This window comes from Oryzias melastigma, linkage group LG10 (assembly GCF_002922805.2).
Source record: "Oryzias melastigma strain HK-1 linkage group LG10, ASM292280v2, whole genome shotgun sequence".
Lineage (NCBI taxonomy): Eukaryota > Metazoa > Chordata > Actinopteri > Beloniformes > Adrianichthyidae > Oryzias > Oryzias melastigma.
In genome coordinates, this window is record NC_050521.1 from 21,417,714 (window position 1) to 21,436,272 (window position 18,559).

An 18,559-nucleotide genomic window follows, 5' to 3' on the forward strand; every position below is an offset into this window, starting at 1 on the left:
TGGTTAGCATATAAATGTAGACTCTGACCAATCACTGCCAACTTGCGATTTCTGATTCCAACATGGCGACACCCATATTAGGAAAAAATGGCAACTGAGTTGACTTCACTTTTTTAGAAGAAAAGTCAAATCACTTTTTTATGGGTATTTTTTTATACCCCCTGAATTTTTATCCTGAATTTTTTTAACCTCTGATATATTTTTCTGAATTTTTTTAACCTCTGAATTTTTATCCTGAATTTTTTTAATCTCTGATTTTTATTCTGAATTTTTTTAATCTCTGATTTTTTTTCTGAAATGTTTTAACCTCTGAATTTTTATCCTGAATTTTTTTTTAAACAGCAAAATTTTATGCTCCCAAAAATATTTTCTATCTTAAATAATTCAGTGTTTTTAATTTTGAGACTTAAATTTTCGATAGGTCAGAAATTCAACATAAAAAAATTCAGATGGAACTAAAAACCTTCCATAGACGTCACACTCACTCAGTTTTCTTAAGCAGTCGATGGTCACGTGCCAACTTTCTTAACCCTTGTGCTCTCTTATGGGGTCCAGATGACCCCACCCCACAAGGGTTACAGCAGCTGCACCGACCGCTACATTGAAAGCTAGCAAAGTTAAAAAAAACAAACATATACTGAATATTTATTTTATTTTATTTTTTGTGGCAGAAAATATTCTGAGACAAGAACCTTCGACTTGAAAATAAGAGAAAGCTGCATTTAGCATAAAAAATAATAATGCATGACATTGAGTTAATGTTACAAGGATACTGCTAATTTAGTTGCTTGGTGGATTCAAGCTTAGTAGCCTATTTGCATTTTTTCCCCTAATATTTTTTCGTCAAAATAAGGATGAGTTTTTTTCAGCTTCCACATTTACGTCACATTTTCATTGTCCCTACATTAAATTTACCTTAAACCAGCTGCATATATTTTATAGTGGATGATAAATTTGGCCCCTTAAAAGTTAAAGAAAACTGAAAGCTAAAAAACTTTAATACTCATACAAGTCAGGTTCTATTCTGCATAGCTTTAAATCACCTCTCTAGTAAACTAGTTGACACACGACCACCTTAATCCTCACTTTAATCTCTTGTACACTCACCACAAAATAAAGCACTAAAACTGTGTTAGTAGATTTCCAGCCGTGCTGTAGCTTCATATGACAACTTTGAGGACCTTTAGGGGGAAGCATGGGTTTGCTGTGGAAAGTGTGTATTTGTTAGTGCGAGACTGTGTGCTGCTCTCTTTTTTATACAAGTTCTAAATGAGATTTCCCCTCGTGACTCTGACTGCAGCTCACAGAAGCAGGCTGGAACTCATTTTACTTTGCATATCCACATGCACGCAGCCGCTGTGACACACATACTCCTGTCAAATAAATGAAGAGGAAAAAAAAAAGAGCAGTGTTGAAAAGGACCCCTATTATAAATCGCCTGGAAGGCCGGTAGGAGAGAAACGTTTAGGTTGGCATTCAAAGCTCCTTGATGTTCATTGTAATCTTATTTACCTTGATATTTGCTAGTTAAATCAAACTATAAAAGGCTTTTGTTGCGTCTACTTTTGTTTGCATCTGTGCGGTTAAAAAGGCAGCAGCCTGAATTCACTAAAAAAAAAAAAAAAAACTCCCAGATGGTCCTAGCAACGCTAACAAAGCACGTGTAAAATACCGAATGCAACATGGCGCCATTATCAGAAGGACACACATCCTTTGTCATTGACAGAAAGGGAAAATAGCCATTAGAACTCCATGTTTTTGTTTTTTTTAGAAAGCCTCTCCTTTTGATTTGCTAGAAACAACTACTGCTCGCTAATGTATATGCATGCGCTATTATGGTGATATAGCCCATGATAATGATAGACCATGGCTGAATATTTCAGCCGCCTCCTCTCTACCTGCCAGGCTTTTAATCACCGATTCTGTGTCCTGGTCTTGTCGAGGCATAGCTAAGTTAATGTAATTCTAATAGAGAGCTAAAAAAAAAAAAAAAGTCTCAAACTTTAATCCACTTTTTACTCCCTCTCCATGCTATGTATATTTAAATTGAAATAACTTTTTACTGCAGCTGGATAAGTAGACTTTGTGTGCCTCCAGCACTCTGCTCCCTTTACTGATGGATGAGGCTTTTCCTCTGAAGAGGGTGAGGAGTGCAGAGGAAAGAAAGAGACAAAGAAAAGGGGGGAGAATTTTTTTTTTTTTTTTTTTAAAGGAATGCCGCAAAAGACTGAAGGGGGAGAAAGGGAAATGGAATGGAGCTGACAAGAGACAAAGATGGAGACATCTGGCAAGAGAAGTGATATTAACATAACGACTAAACTTGATAAAATGTCAGAAAAGAATAATAGAGCTGGATTGGAGTCCCAGCGGTTTAAATATGCGGCGCAAATACGAATCGTTTGGCTTTTATTGTGAGTCTATTCACTCTTCTCCTCCTTAAGGGAGTTCAGCTATTAGAGGTGAGAAGATTGTATATTGTGAGAAAGTAGATTTCTTTAGTCTCTAAGGTTATTCCTCTCTATTGGTTGTAGTTTTTTCCTCTATCACCTACAACCAAGGGCTCATTTCATACTTTCTAAACTTGTTTCCTCTTCTTCGGGTCCCCCGTGCCTCTTTAAACTTATTTTTTTCTCCGCTCCTCCATCTGTTCCCGTCGCTTGTCCCCTCATGCCCGTCTCCACCCACCTGTTCCACAGAGCTGTGCCCGGTGCCATGTGGAAGCCACGGCGTTTGCTCAGAGGGCCAGTGCCAGTGCGAGGAGGGCTGGACCGGCGCTGCGTGTGACCAGAGAGCATGCCATCCTCGCTGCGAAGAACACGGCCAGTGTCACGACGGGACCTGCATCTGCCAGCCTGGATGGGAGGGAGAGCACTGCAACATTGGTGCGTGTTTATGATTCGGAATTGGTGCGATTTATTTTGATTTGACTCATTTCTCTCCACACGTTTTTTTCCTCACAGTCACCCATGATTTGGATGTCGTAGTAAAAGGTAGTTTACACAAATAATTTTATCTTGATACTTCGGAGCTACTTCCTGTTGCCAAAATGAAACAATGCTCATTTGTGTTTCTGTGCGTTTGGACACTCCTCTTCAGACGGGTGCCCAGGGTTGTGCAGCGGGCATGGACGCTGTACCCTGGAGCAGAATGGCTGGCGCTGCATCTGCCAGCCTGGATGGAGCGGGCCTGGATGCAGCGTTGTCATGGAAACTGACTGCAGCGATGGAACCGACAATGACGGAGGTGACATTCTAGCATTATCTATCATATTCTATCTCTTTCTGTCTTCTTTACCTCTTCCGTTTCTATTTTTTCTGGCAGATTGTCCATTCTGCCCCATCACTTCTCACCTTGTTTCTTCTGGCAAAAAAAAAAAAATCTATCTATTCAGAGCTGTTGTCCCCATCTTGCTGAGCCTCCTGTAGATTCCTACTGCAGCTATTGTATTGTGTTTGGTTGTAATGTATGCATCTTTGCTGTGTGTAAGTGTGCATGTCTGTTCTTCTTTTCAATCAAAGCCAAATGTCTGATATGCATACCACCTGCCAGGATAAAAAGCACTCGGGGAAAATTTTGTAACATCTGAATATATTAAGCCGAGCGCTAAAGATTTCTCTTCTTTTTTTTTGTTTTTTGGCGGCATAATGTAACAGGTAAAATGTGCTTCCATCTGGGATATACTGTAGGTGTGTGTGTGTGTGGGTGTGTGTGTGTGTGTGTGTTTTGCTTCTTTTTAAAAAAAATCCTTAGAAGCCAAAAGCAGAAACAAGCCTTTTAGCTGGAGCTCCTCTCATTTCCTGGCCATTACAGGCTCTTCTCCAATACATAACCAGTCTTGATACAGTTTCACTTTGAAACTCCATCACATATCCATAATGGACATGACCGTTAGGCCTGTGCTGTAATCCATCATTGCAAACAAGGTGGTGTTGCCTTTGAATGAAGAAAAAAAGAAAACCTTTTTTCTTTTGTGGTTCGCATTCATGTTCAGTCATGTTTGAATCTGCACCAGCAGGAAACCGCAAACACACTTTTTTTTTTTTCATTGGTGGGGTGTTCTGATAGCTAAAAACCAACACTTTTTTTTTTTTTTTTTTTTTGCACCCATTGTTTACCAAAGCTGCATGACTGATTCAGCCGACACTTCAAAGTGTCAGCGTTGACGGCTGCTCACAACATGAGTCATGGGTCCTTATTCTGGATAATCGGAAAGCCATGGAATAAAACATAGCTTATAAAGTGTAAAATGGGGCTGAAGAGGGGAAACGAAGCAGGGCAGGACCGTACTTCACCAGTATCAGGTGGACACATGAGCGAGCATCTGTGATATCGATGGGATTTGTTCCTGGAAAAGCTTCTTTCGTTGTGAAGCTACCACCCTCGGAAACTTACGTTTAAGCGACCACTTCCAAAAAAGTTTTTATATATTGGACAATTGGTTACACGTGGAGCAGGTTTATTAGTTCAGACAGGAACTAGGCACAGTTAAAAATCAACAAAGCCATATCGGGTTTAGACATGCAAAGGTCAATCAGAAGCATGGAAGCAACAAAGAAAAGACTGGAGTTGTCAGTGTCCAGGCGAGGGTCAGGGCAGGCAGCAAGCAATCAGAGATAAAGAAGGGTCAGGCACACAGAAGGTCAAGTCCAGATAGAAACACTCAGTAATGCAGGCGGGGTGGCACAAACAATACTTCGCACTGAGTCTCTTTGCAGTGCTTACGTGTCATGTGGCTGATTAGTAACTCAAAGTCAAAAGTTGACTAATCAGGGACTGGGATTTTGTACTGAAGCATGAATGTCCTCTCTTTTATTTCTTTGAAGTCCCAACGGTTGAAAATAACTGTTGATTTGCATTACTTCAACATTTCCCTCCAAGCCCCATCCAGTTGGTCAGGAGTGTCCAAAGCCAGGCGCTGAGGACAGCTGTCCTCCATGTCTTTCAACCAACCTGCCATTGAATTGTAATCAGCAGCAGATAAGGCAGCATTTCTGGAAAATACAGCAAGAGGCCGGCTCTGAGGCCTGGATTTGGACACCCCTGAGCTATAGTGGATATGCATTAGTAGAAAAGTAGAAAAGTAAGAAGAAGCCCCTCCCTGTTTGCCCAGTGTCCAGCGCATTTATGAACTTGAGCGCATTCTACCTTGAAAAAAGTACGTACCAAGCTTGAGGTTTTAGGAATGAAGATCGCCATGCACATAATTGCTCCCAATGTATATATAAATACATATATTTTAAGTGACAAATATTTTCTAATTTGGTCTTGTTTTTGCTCACAGTAAACTTTTCTGTAAATATCCAATAAAGAGTTTGAAAGATACGCTGAGGAGCTTCTTCAAATCTGGAGTAACTCTTGAGCAATGCTATTTTAAGTAGAGCGGCACATATTAAAAAAGGGAAGAAGCTTTTATGAACACAGTTGCAAATGGCAGCTATAAATGCCACTCTATGGGAATTGAAGGGCGGCATTCACAAATTCTCACCTGTGATATTTAAACAAGAATGGCAGAAAGATTAGAAGAATATTGCCTTATTCTACGTCTGCCTTAACATCTGCCTTTTTGCTTAATGCAAAAAACTTTCACGATATCCCAACTTAAATCTGTTATTTGGAGGCGAAAATCCTCAAAATTTGTTTTAATCCTCCAGTTACTTCTGTAAGAAAACAATTTGACTTCTACAATACCGTATCTATCTATTAATACGGAGTCAGTTAAGTGTCAAAATATACCCACGTATGGTATAAAAACATTTTTATAGTTGAAGGCATTTAAGCGTTAGTTCACACCTGGCAATCTATACCGTACCCGAGTACATTTGATGCCAAAACTGTTCCTTTGGCTGCTTTTTTGTGGTTTGTACCATGCTTGAGCACAGCATGGATCAGTGGACTCTGGCTTGAGTCTTGTATGATCGCCAAGTACGCTAGGTTATGAATATTTTAACAAAATGAGAACAATTCTGCAACATCCTCAGTTCAAAATGGATCTGAGTAAAAACCCAAATAAAACAAAAGTATCAAGGAAACTTTTTGTTTTCCTTGATATTGGATCAGATCATGTTGGTCAACGTGACTTCTGACCAGCATAGTCAAACTCAGGGAACAATTGGGCTTTAGAACAGACTCGTACAGATTGCCAAGTGTGAGTAGGAAAGCATGAATCACAAAAGGTTTTAAGAAGTGTCTCATCAGTAAACCAAATTTTCTGCACAGGACAAGACGCCTCTTTGTGAGCTTTGCAGACAGCCATTCGTCTTTAAGGCTTTTGATTCTTCTTGCTTGCCAGTAGTGATTTTGGACCAACAAATGAGCGGCTGTTATGCAGGACTTTATTTCATGGTGGTTTAGTAAATTGGTTCCCTCATGAGAAGGCCATGTCTAAAAGCAAACTAAACCAGAGGAAAATGTTCCCCCAAATTTAAAACAAGTCTGCAGGACCACTTTTTTCCAACAGCACTTTGGTCAACTGCTGTGGTTTTAAAGTGTTAGAAAAATAAAGCCACTAAAACATAAGTGTTGGAGTGCAACTTACTGAAAACTGGACATTTGCCAGGGCTTTAAGACAATCAAAGACACCACTGAAGCAGCTTGGTTTGAAATACGGATGTGTCCGCATGTAAAAAGATCATCATCTCAGTTTTGCTGAATCAATTTTCTAACTGGTGTCTGGACCTTTAAGAGATTTTCTGCAAATTTGAGTCATATTCCTAACAGATCCAGCTGAGATAAACGCTTTAGTACTCCAGTGGAAATCAACCTGCAGGTCGTTTCTGATAACTGGTAAAGAACAGTTTGGAGTGGAAGAGCCAACATTTTTACTATCAAAGGTTTAAAAGAAAATAAAAGCTGAAGATAGTAACATAAGTACAGGTGTCTGTTGGTGCACAATAGGGTTGTTAGTACAGAGGGATACAAATCAAAAATACATGTTAGAGAAAAAAGAAAAACACAATAGTTAAAGATACAATTTGAAGGAATGTTTTGCTTCCAGTCCATGTTTATTTCTGTACCATTTATTTTAGAACAACAGAATCATTGTGTAGAAATTGCAAATGACAGATTAATGACAGATTTTAAATGTTTCTGCTCTTGAAGATCTAAGAACTTCATACTGAGACCTGCAGTTTTCCCAAAAGCTATTAGATAGATCCTTTACAAAGAAACATTTTGCGACCTTATTTGCTCAGATCATTTTACTCTGTTCTATGCCAATTCTGTGAAAATAAATAAGATGTGTGCCAAAATTGTTGGCTTTTCAATATTCCCCTCGTATTCGCAGGGGTTAGAGACATCCGTGAATATACCCCGAATCCACGAATATGGAGAAACCCCCATCTCCGTCTCACCCCCCCCGCGGCCAAAATATGTCCGTTACCAATCCATACTAATCCAAAATAGGGGTGTGCCAAAATATCGAAAGTGCGATATTTAGTCCTGTGATTGATTCTCGATGGGTTCTCACCAATTACCGATATTTTATTTTTGCTTGAAGAGGCTGTTAAATGTTATATTTGTTATCGTTTTGTCAGATGCTCCTTCGGAGGTAGATGGAGCGCGCGTTCAGACTGGCTGTCGCGGGCACCAATGTGCCTGACAGCTACTTAAAATTAGTTAATTTTTGTTCTGTTGTTTGCAACAATTTTGCCATAAGTGTTTATTATTTTTAGCACTGAATTTTACAAATAATTCAAATTCAATTTGTGTCAAAGTACAGGATTTTCCGAACTATAAGTCGCTCGGGAGTATAAGTTGCCCTCCTGGCCAATCTATGAAAAAAAATGCGACTTATAGTCCAGAAAATACGGTATTACTGATTTGCACAAGTGTTTGTTGTTTGTTGCACAAAATAAGACACAAGTTGTTTTTTATTATTATTGTGTTCTAGCAAAAAAATAAATGGGGTACATTTTCCTAAAAAATATGTGTTCTTACATATAATATAAGTAATTAGAGACAATTGTTCCCAATTATCGCGATATCATCGATATCGTGAGCCATGTATCGCATCGTATTGTGAGGTGATTCCGAGTCCTAATAAAAAATACTAATAAATGTTTTACAAAGCATGATCATTGGAGTATTGCTCAATGAAAACTTTTTTTTTTCCAATTCCAAAAAAAAGACTGTATAGCAGCGTATGAAGCTTATCACGGTTTTCCATAAATATGTGAAACAGCAAATAAACGCGGGGAAACACTGTACTTCTAAATGGAGTCCAGAGACGAATTGAGATCATGGAAAATGATGAAACCTTAACTAATCCTACATTCAAGACTCCATTTTTTTAGATAACAATAATATATTGAATTGATGTTGTAGTTATGTCACATCTGACTAACCCTAAAGAGCCAAACTGGGCTGAATGAGAGTGGTGATTTTTGCCAGTTCACTGCTGGTCTTATTAGGCATAGAACAAACCTCATGAAAGGTAATTGGTTTTGATGGGAGTTTGGAGGACGGACCGAGGAGACCTTCAGGAAGGTCAGGGTTTGGAACAAGGACTTTAGCTGTGCTGATCCTAGCAAAGCAGCTGGAACTTTAGACGCCGCTGGTTCATCTCTTAACTCAGTTTAATCTGTTACTCATCACACAGGTTAATTTGATTTAAAGACGTCAGTGTGGTTTACTGTTTAAAATTAGTCTTTGGATTCCTTTCTGCTGCTTAACATATATATTTTACTTTTGTGAACTTTATTTCCTTTAATTTCCTGTATCTACAAAGCAAGCATGAACTACCACTGAGTGAATTTTTAGACTTTCCTCAGCAGCTCTTCGGTCTTCTTCTCAGCTTTCCTCTAGTAAGTCTGAGAATGGTGGGAGTTCTCCTGCCTGTCTCTCAATTTCAGCTAAAGTAGCATGACGTCTGACTGAGTTGCACTCTGGATAAGTGGCTTGTGTCTGAATTTATTGGCTGCACGGACCGGTACGCCACCTGCCCTTCTTTGCTGAGTGCTCCCTACAGCTTTGACAAGAAATACCGACTTTAAGGGGACTGATACCGAAGCATTCTTTGCATAGCGAATACAATAGCATTTTCTAAATTTTAGATTAGACATTCACAAGTTTTAAAAAGTTAAAAAATATATATTTTTGGTATTCACCATGTTTCATGCTGGTTGGGTTTTTGCCATATTTCAAGACATAAACAATAGATTTCAATAGGATTCAATAATCAAAGTCTTTAAAGTATTACTTGTGCACAGAGTGAACAGAAGACTAATACTAACTAGAACGTACTAGTACATTCAATATGCACACTTAAAATTCATTTTAAAATCATAACCAATTATACTTTTCTGAACACGCACACACACAAGGATTTAGTTTCCTCCCACAACTGCAACTCATCATCATAATTTTTAGTTTATAGAACTGTCAGACACTATATTGTTTTTTTGTTTATGAGGTAAATTTGTCATTCTGAATGTGCAGACATTCTTCTGCACCCGCATGTCTGGAAAACAAAGCAATCTCCAACACCAGCTTCTGGAGGCTTCAAGTAAACATCAGAAACAGCATTTCCATGAACTATCATGTTCCAATCTAACTAATGCAAACAACTTTGGATAAATATTTTCCTAACAAGTTCATCCATTGCAGTTATAAGACCGATAAGACGTGTGTGTTCATCTGAGTTCAAATTTAAGCTTCACTGGGGTGTTAAAGTCCCATTAGTGATTTGCACCAGGATGTGTGATATTTGTTTTCCGCATTGGACTCCCGGGGGAGTGGTGAGCTGCAGACACAGCCGCACTCGGGAACCATTTGGTGGTTTAACCCCACCAATCCAATAATGGTGAGTGTCAAGCAGGGAGACATTGGGCCCCACTTTTAGAGTCTTTGGTATGACTTGACCTGGATTTGAACCCACGACTTGTCAGTCTCAGGGTGGACACTCCACCACAAGGCCACTGAGTTGGTGAAATAGAAAGTATAAGGCTAAATAAAATCTAAAAAAAGGAGAAAAATAAGTCATTTTTTAAATGAATTTATGTAACATTATTGCACTTTTTGAAGTTTCAAGCTTAGAAAATAATAGCTAGTAAAAGTAGAAGTCATAGCAGAGCTGCATTGATCTACTTTGATGTATGTCCATGTTTTTTTAATCTACAATTTAAGAATCTCATGCTTTTATTGTGACAGTTTTATTACAAAAAAAGACTGTAAAATACTGTATATCTGTACACTTTCAACATGCTCACTGGCAATCAAAAAACAATCATCTCACATGTAAATTGTGCAACATCTATGATAATTTGCATACAAATTCATCAATTACAAATGCAAAAGATTTGTGTAAATATACGCTGCGTATTGCATTCTAATGAGGCAGAATCAATCTTTTTATTGCATGACTTTGAAATGCAGCAGGAGTGTTGGTAAACTTTTTCAAACGTCTGTGATGGATGCATCAAACCGGTAAATTTTGCTCTGATTATGCGAACAAGATTGATTCACCGGCAGTCTTATGAAGACAATTCAGACTTGTCTCTCTGTGCTTCCGCCTTTGTGTGCCGCTTCTCAAATAACTTAATTTTCTATCACACAATTCTGGCATCTCCCTTAATTGGCAGATACAGGCGAGGCTCTCATAAGCCACTCTTGCATAAGTCTTTTTTGTCTCTGAAGACAGACAGACATGGAAAAAGGGTTATCTTCAGCAATCAGAGAATAAAGAGAAGCTCAGAATGAAAAGAAAGACACTTTTAATTATTTTACCACAATAAAAAAGATGTGAATTAAAAAAAAAAAATCTTTCAGGAGAAATATTATATTGTATTTGTTTATTTACATGTGTCAAAGTCGAGGCCTTCGGTCCTCCAGATCATTTGATTTTATTGTTATTAACGGCCCGATGTTATTTTGCGCTTATTTCTAACTTGAATAATTTTGACAAAATAAATGTTTATAGAGAGTAAAAAATTGAAAGTTATTTATGGTTTAAGTTGATTTATTCTTGAATAATATTCCTGCATTTTTATTATTCATAATTATGTTAAAAAGTTACAGTTTTAAAGACTTAAAAATTCTGCTAGCTTTTTGGACCATTTTGGCATTTACTAAGATTTTTTAGGGCTATTTTGAAGTTTAGCTAATATTTCAGCTATGTGTAAGCTATTTTGGCTAATTTAGGCTGATTTTTTAGTTTAGTTAATATTGCAGCTACATGCTAACTGTTATAGCTAATTTAGGCTTTAATTACATTTTTTAGGCTGTTTTGGAGTTAGGCTAATATAGGCTTTTTTGTGTGTTTTTTAGACTATTTTAAAGCTTAGCTATTTTTTCAGCTACATGCTAGCTGTTTAGGCAAACCTAAGTTTTTTTTTGTTTGTTTGTTTTTAGGCTAATTTGGAACTTTGGTCCTTTTTATCTGGCCATCAGCTTCAACATTACCAGCTATTAACTTCAATGATTTCAGCTATCAGCCTTCAGCTTTTTTTAGCTATCAATTTCATCATCTTCGGCTATCAGCACTAGCATCTTCAGCAGCCAAATTCAGCTTACAGCATTCACACTAGCATTATTACAGGTAATGTTATATATCTAGTTCATAACTATGTTAAAAAGTTACAGTTTTGAAGATTTAAATATTCTGCTAGCTTTTTGGACTATCTTAGTATTTACTAAGATTTTGTAGGTCCATTTTGAAGTTTAGCTAATATTTCAGCTACATGCTAACTGTTTTAGCTAATTTAGGCTTTAATTTAATTTTTTAGGCTGTTTTGTTTTGGCTACTTTATGTTTTTTGTGTGTTTTTTAGACTCTTTTGAAGCTTAGCTATTTTTTTTCAGTTACATGCTAGCTGTTTTGGCTAATGCAGGCTTTTTAAAAAGATTTTTAGGCTATTTTGAAGCTTAACAATTCTTTCAGCTACATGCTAACTGTTTTGGCAAATCTAAGTTGTTTTTTTTTTTCATTTTTTAGGCTAATTTGGCATTTTGCTCATTTTTATCTGGCTATCAGCCTCAACATTATCAGCTATAAGTTTCAGTGATTTCAGCTATCAGCTTCAGCGTTTTTAGCTATCAATTTCAGCATCTTCAGCTATCAGCACTAGCATCTTCACCGGCCAAATTCAGCTTAGAGCGTTCACACTAGCATTATCACAGGTAATGCTATATATCTAGTTCATAATTATGTTAAAAAGTTATGTTTTTAAAGTTTAAAAAATGTCGTTTGAAAGTATTCAATAAATGTTTATCCTGTATTCCCCGTGACCTAAAGTTTGTTTTAGATTTTGACACCCTGATTCACAGTGTTGTGCATCAAGTTGGAGTCAATCAAAGTCACCAATTTGCACAGCTGATAGGTCACAAGTACACAAAACATCATCCATATTCATAAGTAAATGAAGAAAATCTCAATTTTAATGTGCATCTTTTTTGCATAACAACTTGCTTAGTAAGCTGCAAATTTATAAACCTTAAATGACGATGACATTTGAAATTCAATTAATAGTGAGCTTTCAGGTTCAAATAGTGACTCTTATGGAAATCAACCATTGTACTACACTGCCTTTGTAGGAGGAGGTTATAATAGAATATTGTTGCCCTTTAGCTCTCTGCTCTGTGGTCAGATGCATTTAAATGTCAGCACTGTTTCCTGGCTTTTCAGAAACGGGCTTCAAATAGGAAACATGAAAAGCAGCCGGACCCCCATTACCTGCTGCCGCCGTTTCGTCTCCGCGCCTCATTGTTTACGCCAGACTTTTATGGATCTCAGTCAAAAGACGGCAATAACAGCTGTAATCACACGCTGATGACCCCCCAATTAATTTTATTTGATCGATGCCGGCGATAATGGCGATGCATGTGCGCTACGTTATTGCACACTGCATTAGCCCAGTTTGTCACTGTCAGATATGCAAAATTCATTAATATTATTAAAGCTTTTGGGACACAAAATTTCCTGTCTGCACCTTATTCATTCAACTCATTAAAGCTTTAATTAACTCGGCTTGATAAAAGTGCTTCAGCTTTGCCTATATTTAAAACGAAGTGTAATTCTTCCTCGTGTTTGTTTTCAGATGGCCTGATGGACTGCGTTGATCCAGATTGTTGCGAGCAGCTGAGCTGCAGCTCCGACCCCTTGTGTCACGGTTCGGCCGACCCGCTGGCCCTGCTGCAGCAAAGCCCGCTGCCCTCCAACGGCCCCCCTGCGTCCGCCGGCACGCACGCCCACGGCTTCTACAGCCGCATACACTTCCTCCTCGGCAAGGCGGCCACACACACTCTCCCAGGAGATGTGCCCTTTGATACCAGGTATGCACTTGTTTACTTTTGGCGCACCTGGCTATGCGAGCGCATGCAAATCGCTTCAGGTATTTGTTTTCCGGCTCTCCGTCCTTCAGGAGTCTCACTGTGTCGGACGACATGAAAAGCAGATAAAACACTTCTGTATAAATGAATCATGATGTCCAGCATCCAGTTTTCTTTTAATGAGGGTGTTTCTATTTGCATCTGAAAGTATTTTGTTCATCTTATCACAATATCACTGTTACACCTGTATTGATGCTTGATAATACTTTGACTAGTTCAGGAAGTCACTGAAATTAGTCCTATGAGGTCAGATAAGGTTATCGGCTGACAGTAAATGAAAAACCAAATTAAAAATTAGAAAAAAAAATTAATAGCAATATTAGAGCTTTACAGTTTTGAGCCAGATTTCAGCACAAACGAGAAAAACAAAGACGTACATGGATCTGTTCGTGTATCTTTCCCTCTCAGACGATTCGATACATAAAGGATTCAACTAACTTTTTGGCGAAAAACTCTAAAATCTAGATATTTCTTATTCATTTGGCATTTAAAGCTTTAAATAACAATGCATATTCGGGTATTGACTTGAAGGAAACGAGCTTATGATTGGACGTCTTTTTATATCGACATAAAATAAACAAAGAGAAACTTCAGTTTGCCAGAAATCAATTATTTTCTTCCTGATTGATTTTGTACCTTTTAACCAACATCTTGTTCATACCTGTGGTTTGTCAAACGATACTGTAGTTGCTCAATCAAATTTTGACAAGTATGTATTTCCCTAATTGATACCGCTGTAAATCCCACTGCCCGATCGATTTTCAATATTTATTTATCTTTTACCTCCCTAATAGGAAATACTCAGAAACAAACATTTAAGCTTAATTTTCTTTACATTTGTCCTCCATCATGACAAAAAACCCACAAGAAAATGTTAAAAATGTTATTTACACTTTGAAAAGAGTTTTAAACTTCGTTGTAAATTTAAAGGACATATTTAAATTTTGAAAAAAAGGGACTTAATTAAAAAAAAAAGCTAAACAAAAAACTGATACCAATTAAAAACATGTCTATCTTTAACAGTTTTGTATTTCCAGTTATTGTTTTTATTTTCCCTCTTTCTTTGACTTCATTTAAATCCTGTCTCAACACACTGAAACAGTATCAACTAACAAAAGTTATGCAATTTGTTACTTTTAAAATTTTAATTTTTCGTCAATTTAGATTTTTAAGATGAGTAAACCATTCATTTAAACATTTAATTTGATAAAAAAAAACCGAATCATTTTAAATGTTACAAATTTTGTTAATTCAATACAATCTCTCACTTTCTTCAGTGCAGGCTTCACACCAGTAATTGTACAAAAACATAAAATCAGTAATAAAATAAAAATGTTAGCTGATTGCTAAACTTAGCTAAGCAGACTAAGCTAAACTGGGCATCCCTACCCTTAAATTCTCCTTCTCGGTGAGGAAAAACTTAAAAAAACCCTGATTTCAGAGAAAAAAAGAAGAAAACTTTCAGTCCTCGTAGTTTACAGTTTTAACCAGAATTTCCGCTTCCCCCATTCACTACTGGACACCACATCAGAGAAACAAACAGATGTTCATTTGGAGAGGAAATGATGTCATCATAACTTCTGTCATTAAAATTTTAAGCTTAAAATATAACTTTTTTTCACGATTTCCCTTAAAACTGTTTCTAAATCTCAATTCTGTTTTTTTCTTTTCATTACAATCTGGTTTTAAACTTTGAATTTAACCCTTTTTGACTTTATTTTGTTTTTTTTTATATATATTTTAATGAAGAAAAAGTGCCATTTTTCTCCAAAAACGTCTAGAAAAAGGAAAAATAACTCTGATTTCTCTTTCTTTCTGGAGTCATGAATATTCCTGGTGTGATTTCATTTGTCCAGATTTAAGCTGCGCGTTTTCACACTCAACAGAAATGTCACAGATGGTTTAAGGACCATTTAAAGACCCTGTTTTTGCTGGCGCTGTCTACATAAGGCAACATAAACAATAGATGATAGCTTTGTTCTTATATAACTAGGTGTTGAAACTTTTACTGTGGGTGAAACTATATTTACTGCCCGTTTCCTGGCAATCTTTGGCAGATTTCCTGGCGCTAAAGAAAGGAATTGTACCGAGTCGAATAAATGCAGCTGCTTTTTCTTCGCACACAAGGTCGTTTGGCTAGTGCCACACAATATGCTGCTTTCTTCGAACAATGGAACTCTGTCATTGTAAACCTGTCATTTCTCCCTGCCTTTGTTTATCTCTGTTTTTCTTTCTCCACTTGCCATCTTTGCTTTGGCAGCCGGGTGGCTGTGATTCGAGGCAGCGTGGTGCTGCAGGATGGCTCTCCTCTGGTCGGGGTCAACGTCACCTTCCCACAGCATCCTGAGTACGGTTACACAATCAGCAGACAGGATGGGAGGTAAAAAAAACTTAATTTTTATTTTTTAAACTGTAACTTTTCAACTGTTCGCACGATCAACGTAATTCCAGTAGAATTTGAAGGAGAAAAGCGGCTTTTCTCCTTCAAATTCTACTGAAATTACGTTGATCGTGTTAAAAATTAAAAACTTACAACAAATATTAGAAGTGAGGCTGTACACAAAGTACTTTCAATTTAAAACGTATTCAATTTTTATGATACTTCATATTTTTTAATTTGGTAAGTTTAAATGAAAGCAACACTGCCCCCTAACGACTAACTGATGTCACTGCACTCTGATTTACACTTTAAAGTGCAAAATTTCTGCTGAGTTTTCATCTTTTCTAATGCTTTATCGTGTCTTTTTGTACTTTAGCTTTGACTTGGTGACCTTTGGTGCGATGTCTGTGACCCTCATGTTCCAGCGCCCGCCTTTCCTCCAACAAACGCGCACCATCTGGACCCCCAACAACGACTTCCTGGTTCTGGATCAGGTCACCATGTCCAGAGAGGAGGCTCACGCTCCGAAATGTGACATTAAAAGTGTTCTGAGCCCCTATCCATTAGTCCTGCCCTACCCTCTTCCGAGATACACGGGGGCTTGTCCAGATAAGGGTCCAGCTGTGCCAGAACTACAGGTATTTTTTTTTGTTTTTTAACAAAAACAGCCAGGGGATTAGTCAGTAACATTTTATGTCAAGAAATGTTGGTTCAGTGAGTTTTAAATGACCTGTTGCAATTTAGTTTTCTGTCATTTAAATCCAGATGTCAACCTGCAGATGAAGGTTTAATTCCAAATGCTGCTAAAGCACTTCAATCCATTTACATTATGACAACATTGTTCAGTGTTCTCAGATGTCAGGCGCCAAGTCCAAGATGCAATTTGTCACAGCTCAGCAGCAAACACACGTAGGATCTTTGCAGATTAAGCTCATTTTGTTGTTTGCATCATGCAAACACAAAATGCACACAATGCAAATGCAGCCTGGAGTCATGACTTCCTCACCACAAAACCAAATCAGGCATCTGAAAATCAGGCGTGAAGGTCAGACTCCAGGCTTTCTCATGAACTGTGTGTTGTTGTAAATGTACGTGAACAACTTTGCACTAAATTGAGAACTCATTTTTTTCAGAAATAACCGAATCAGGAATGTCTGATCCAATTCTTTAACAACATGTTAAATAAAGGAAAGAAAATAATCCTGATTTTTATGTATTAACCTTCTGTAAGTAGCTTGAACAATCAAGCAAAAATAGTGCAACTACAAAAACCTAGTTAATACAAGTGATAAATAGACAGTTTGGTGACTTTAATTTTAGTATCTTCAGATGTTTTGGTCTTTTTTTGATTTGATATGATCCAGGTTTTTGTGAAAAATTCCTAAAACTAAACAGAGATTTTCTTCTAAAATCTTTGTCAAAAAGTCTGATGACTCTAGCTTTAGTATCTTCAGAACTATTCAACATTTTTGATCAAACAGGATTTTCTTCCAAATTCTGTGTTGTCACTTAAGTATAAGAATAAAGACTAGCTCATATCAATGTAACCATTTATTTTTACGAAATTCTGTATTTTTTTAATCACCTTTTCATACAGCTTACACTTTGTAGACGGTCCCTTAGCAGCTCACCGTCTGTTTGTTTAACTCTCATTAAAAGAATGAACCCGATCTATTTTATTCCTTTAAATGCCCTTGTGGGTCGTTGTTTGAGTTAAGACAAACCAATAAACATTTATTTAACATTTAAACATTTATTAAAAGAGTTATTGAGCCCAGACGTCAGAATTTGTTAATAACTTGCTCCCAAAAACTAAAATCTGATTCATTTATGATATAGAGTCCCATAATAAAATGGAAATATATGGCGCTGATCAAATTAGTCAGATAAACATACAACAATCAAGTCTAAAAGGGCCCAATTTCAAATCAAAAATGCATGTAAAGTTTTAAAATCACACCGTCTGAACATGAGACATTTTTTTTTTATTTGTTTAATTTTTTTAAGACTTTTTCAAGTGTGTACGAAAGTTGTTAATTAATCAAAAGCGATGGATAGTAAAACCAACAATAAATAATACACATATATGGATGAAACATGTCTACATATTTAGAAGAGAATTGTTGAAAAACTTAACAGCATATGAAGTGAATTTGTAAATTAAGTTTAGCTCACATTCTTTAACATTTACAACTCCCAGCATGCAACAGATGCAAAACCAAACATTTTATACAAAATAGCATTCAAATTAACTGATCACTAAACTAGCAGTTTCTTTATTTTTTCAATATAAACTAATCTTACTGGTAAGAAACTTTATTTAAAAAGAATGAAAGACAAAGATCCACTGATTCCCATTCATGTGGAAGGAATTTAAATAACTACGAATAATTTGGTATTTTACACCTGCTCATTTTGATTTATAGAATAAAGTCGGACTACTAAATCTTTCTTTTATATCCGACTGCATCGGTAAAGCAGGACTCCTCCTCCTACTCAGCCTCTGCTTAATTTAAAGACAGCCAGAGGGGAAAAAAATGTGCTTTTGAACCCAATAATGAGCCGAAAAACATGCAGTTTTATATTTTTAACATTTAAAAAAAAATTAAAAAAAAATAAAATCTATTAATGCTAATAAATTAAGATGTAATTTTTATTTATTTAAAAAAAAACGTTCTTTGAAGAGTAGCTGGTACATAATGCTTTATCTGTACTGTAATTCTTTTACTGTGATCTAGACTTTATTACACAAACACAATGTAATAATGAAACACCCTTTTCCACTTGTATTAATCTATCTGTCAGCTCTCATTTGTGCTGCTTCCATCAGCTCCACTCTCACTCTGCTCTCTATCTT

At 36.8% G+C, this 18,559-nt stretch overlaps 1 protein-coding gene across 1 annotated transcript in view; it reads left to right on the forward strand.

The window, feature by feature from the left end:
• The window catches only part of tenm1 (teneurin transmembrane protein 1), a 248,939-nt gene that overhangs the window by 148,007 nt on the left and 82,373 nt on the right, over positions 1 to 18,559 (forward strand). The window contains exons 12-17 of the mRNA XM_024283139.2: positions 2,697 to 2,882; positions 2,961 to 2,990; positions 3,097 to 3,243; positions 13,031 to 13,265; positions 15,583 to 15,702; positions 16,079 to 16,340. Coding sequence (XP_024138907.1) covers positions 2,697 to 2,882; positions 2,961 to 2,990; positions 3,097 to 3,243; positions 13,031 to 13,265; positions 15,583 to 15,702; positions 16,079 to 16,340 — 980 coding nt within the window. The remainder of the gene's footprint in view (positions 1 to 2,696; positions 2,883 to 2,960; positions 2,991 to 3,096; positions 3,244 to 13,030; positions 13,266 to 15,582; positions 15,703 to 16,078; positions 16,341 to 18,559) is intronic.